The sequence below is a fragment of the Antrostomus carolinensis genome, unplaced genomic scaffold, assembly GCF_000700745.2.
Source record: "Antrostomus carolinensis isolate BGI_N321 unplaced genomic scaffold, ASM70074v2 scaffold1513, whole genome shotgun sequence".
NCBI lineage: Eukaryota > Metazoa > Chordata > Aves > Caprimulgiformes > Caprimulgidae > Antrostomus > Antrostomus carolinensis.
Window position 1 is genome coordinate 36,405 of NW_010305662.1, and position 3,430 is coordinate 39,834.

General features: G+C 41.6%; 1 protein-coding gene across 3 annotated transcripts in view; it reads right to left on the bottom strand.

Annotated features, from left to right (window-relative positions):
* Positions 1–3,397, bottom strand: part of TUBB6 (tubulin beta 6 class V) — a 7,103-nt gene extending 3,706 nt beyond the window's left edge. The window contains exons 1-2 of one of the 3 annotated variants that reach the window (XM_010164837.1): positions 3,290–3,397; positions 2,312–2,422 (exon numbers count right to left, since the gene is read on the bottom strand). In XM_010164837.1, the coding sequence (XP_010163139.1) occupies positions 2,312–2,372 (61 nt within the window). In that variant the 5' untranslated portion in view covers positions 2,373–2,422; positions 3,290–3,397. Of the gene's footprint in view, positions 1–2,311; positions 2,446–3,218 lie in introns of all 3 variants that reach the window. The other 2 variants (XM_029084236.1, XM_029084237.1) reach the window with 2 other exon arrangements.
* Between the last annotated feature and the right edge of the window lie 33 nt (positions 3,398–3,430).

Sequence of the window (3,430 nt, forward strand, 5' to 3'; positions counted from 1 at the left end):
AACCTCAGAAGAGAGATCAGCAGCTTGCACACCAACGCTTAGAAGCCCAGTGTGAACAGCCTTGGTGTAGAACTAACTACAGCTGGACTCGATGATCTTAGAGGTCTTTCCCAGCCAAAACAATTCTATGATTCTATAATGGTATAATTTAAAGGGAAGAATAGCCCCTTTGGCTACCAGCCATTTTGTGGTTGCTCCTACCAGTTCAGACAACTTAAATTGGGGTGGTACCTATTCAGCAAAGCTATCATGGGTATACACAAGAAAAGAACGACAAATGCAAAAACGTACAAATGAAAACTGGTTACCAAGAGATACATCCGAGCTCACAGCAGTTCCTGGTGGGCAATTGTATGCTGCTAGAAGGCCAGGAGACCTGCTGCTCTTGTACAGCAAGTTCAATCTACCTGTGCTTCCTGACCTTTTAGATTGCTATCTTGTCTACACAAGCACAAGGGTTATTTTGTGTCCATCTCAATCTCCTGCAGGTCTGAGCTAAAATTACTGTATCTATCTGGAATGTGTGACCATAGACTCAATATATTTGAATGAAATCCTGATTCATGGTTCACAGTCACTCGCTATGGAGACATGGGCACATGCAGGTATATACAAGCAGAGGCGAAAAAACTCCATCAGAATGAGCCCTAACAGCCTGGGTACAGCAAGCATGGAGCTGCCAGCTTCTGCCACAAAATCCTTTGTGGGCTCAGGACAGATTTTTAAAAGAGAAAACAAAATGCTTTGTTGGCTTTTGACACAGAAGACCATTACTTCAGCACTCAGGCAGCCATTCTGCATTATTCAGCAGGTTGGGAGGACAGCAGCTGATGCTGGCAGGGGCCTCTGTCAGATAAGAGTTGATCACATGCTGTTGGTTCATTGTTATCTTGGCAGGAAGGGAGTACAGTGAACTGTACTGTGACTATTGTTGAAGACATTCTGAATTGATTTTTCTCTGGTTTTACTGGTGGTATGCCAAACCAAAGCTCCAATTCAGGTATCTCTATAGGTCAGGTTAATTCACTTTCAGAGGGCTTGTGTGGTCCATGCAGGACAAGGGAATGAAAGGAGAAACCTGAATATAGAAACATACTTCATAAAGCTGCCTATGTCTATAGCTTTCCTCCCCAAACTTACTTCTACACGTTGTAACTTAAAACTCCTTTGAAAGAGACCCTTAATGTTGTTGCCATGGAATATACAGAACAATAGGGACAGCATTAGAAGTTTTAAGTCAGTTAAAGACTTAAAGTGACTTTGTATGGCTTCTTTACTCCCCACCTCAACAACAGCAACAACCCAGGCTGAAGGTTTTTTTATACCACCCAAATAACATTTATCTTTTCTCTGTCTGTCCCTGGCATGTTCCTTCCTTATGTTAACACAATAGACAAAACTAAGTTGCAACCTAAGCTTGCCTTGGCAGGAAGAAATGCGTGTGGTTAGTGCAGACTTGGAAACCAAAAGGACACGAGAGTTCTCACGGTAGCTGTCATTCAGACTTCCTGTTTCAGCAAGTGGATCACTTAACTTTCACATGCTGTGCCTCCTTTAGTGTAGAGGGACCAATAATGCTGCTGTATTCTACAAGGATGCTATGAAATTCAACCTTCGTAACGTGCGTTTTTAAGCTTAGATGGAAAGTACTACAGAAGTCCAAAGTGCAACAGTAAAGGCTGGAACAACCCCCTGCAAGAACACTGCAAAGCCTAAAGTTTCACACATTTTCTCAGACTGTTCCTCATTATGTTGGAAAGTAAGCCAGTAACTGGCTATATATGACAATGTTTACATTACATATATGACAACATTTAGTTGGTCTTCCTCTACTGTTTACTACACTGTAAGGATCTGCTGAAAAAGTTGTTACACAGCCTATAAACAATTTAATGCTCAAACATTTAATGTGAATTCAAGTGAAGAGCAGTCTGGTTGGTCTGTGGTTGAGGATTTTTTCCTCCCTCTCCATTTTCTCCAGGATTTCCATGCATATTGTTTCAGTGAAAAGTGGTCTCAGGATTTCTCTGGATTTCATATATATGGAAAGCAAATGTACTTTATCTGAATATCATAGGAAACTTCCAGTAGTTTGCTAATTGAAGGAACTATTAACAGAAGAATAACTTTTTCAGTTAACGGGATATTTTAGATGACTTACAGATAATTTGAATTGTGGTGTTAAGCTATTAGGATTTCTCAGTACTAACAGCCATTTTAGAATAGGGAGCTTAAATGCTTTTTAACCATTCACTTGGTAATCAAGCACCTGTTGGATAGTTTTGTTTTTTAAAAAGTGATGTCCACATACCAAAGATGAAATTATCAGGCCGAAAGAGCTGACCAAAAGGACCAGACCGCACACTGTCCATGGTTCCCGGCTCCAAGTCCACCAAGACTGCTCTTGGCACGTATTTCTGGGCTACAACAAAAAGTAAACATGCCCTTAATGTTCTGAGACACGCTAACACAGTTATAGTTCTCAACACACAAACACATTATGTCTCGTATTATTAGTCTAATGGAGATTGTACACATATAAATATTTCCTATACAGGAAGTAACGGTGGTGAAAAAACCCAGCACCATGGGAACAAATCAGTTCTGCTTCAAAAACAGACCTGACATCTTTTGAGTCCTATAGATACTCCAGTGTATTACACTTGTAAGCTCTTTTTTAGCAATAGATAAATCTGCACACAGTTGGAACTGTTCATGGAAACTCAGGTAGATAATATGAATTAACCTAAGCGTGGCAAAAGATGAAACATTGAACTTGCAGGTTCATGTCAATAGTCTAAAGGACTCGTGATCCCCTTTTTACACTGATAACATCCTTCAACACCAGACTGACTCAGATTAATTGGGTGCCTTTGGCATCTTATTAATGAATCACCATTGAGCTCTCCATTACCTGTGACCCAACCCTCTCAGTTATGAAATCAGAGAAAGAGTACAATTGATAAGACATATCTGATGAAATAATTCTATGTTGAAAGAGCAAATGCTTAGCAAAGTGCTAAATAATAAACAAACCTCCACCTCCAGACCCTAAGGACAGCCCCTTGTGCCATTTCTCTCTGCCTGGCGAGGTAACACCCAGTTACCAGTTTGTAATAAAGTAGCTGAACTTTTATGTGTATAATGGGGTAAACCAGGATCACTTAGGGGCGGATGGCAGAGGAGGAGGTGTTACCAGCTGTGTAACACAGCTTCACAAACCCACTGTCTCCGAGACACCCGTGACCCTTCTCACGGCGTCCCGCACCCCTCCCCACCCCACACTTACACGATGATTCATTGTAGTAGACATTGATCCTTTCCAGCTGCAGCGCTGAGTCACCGACGTAGCCTCCGGCTGGGTCAATGCCATGCTCGTCACTTATCACTTCCCAAAACTAGGGGAGGAAAGGGAGAAGCGGGTTGGGAA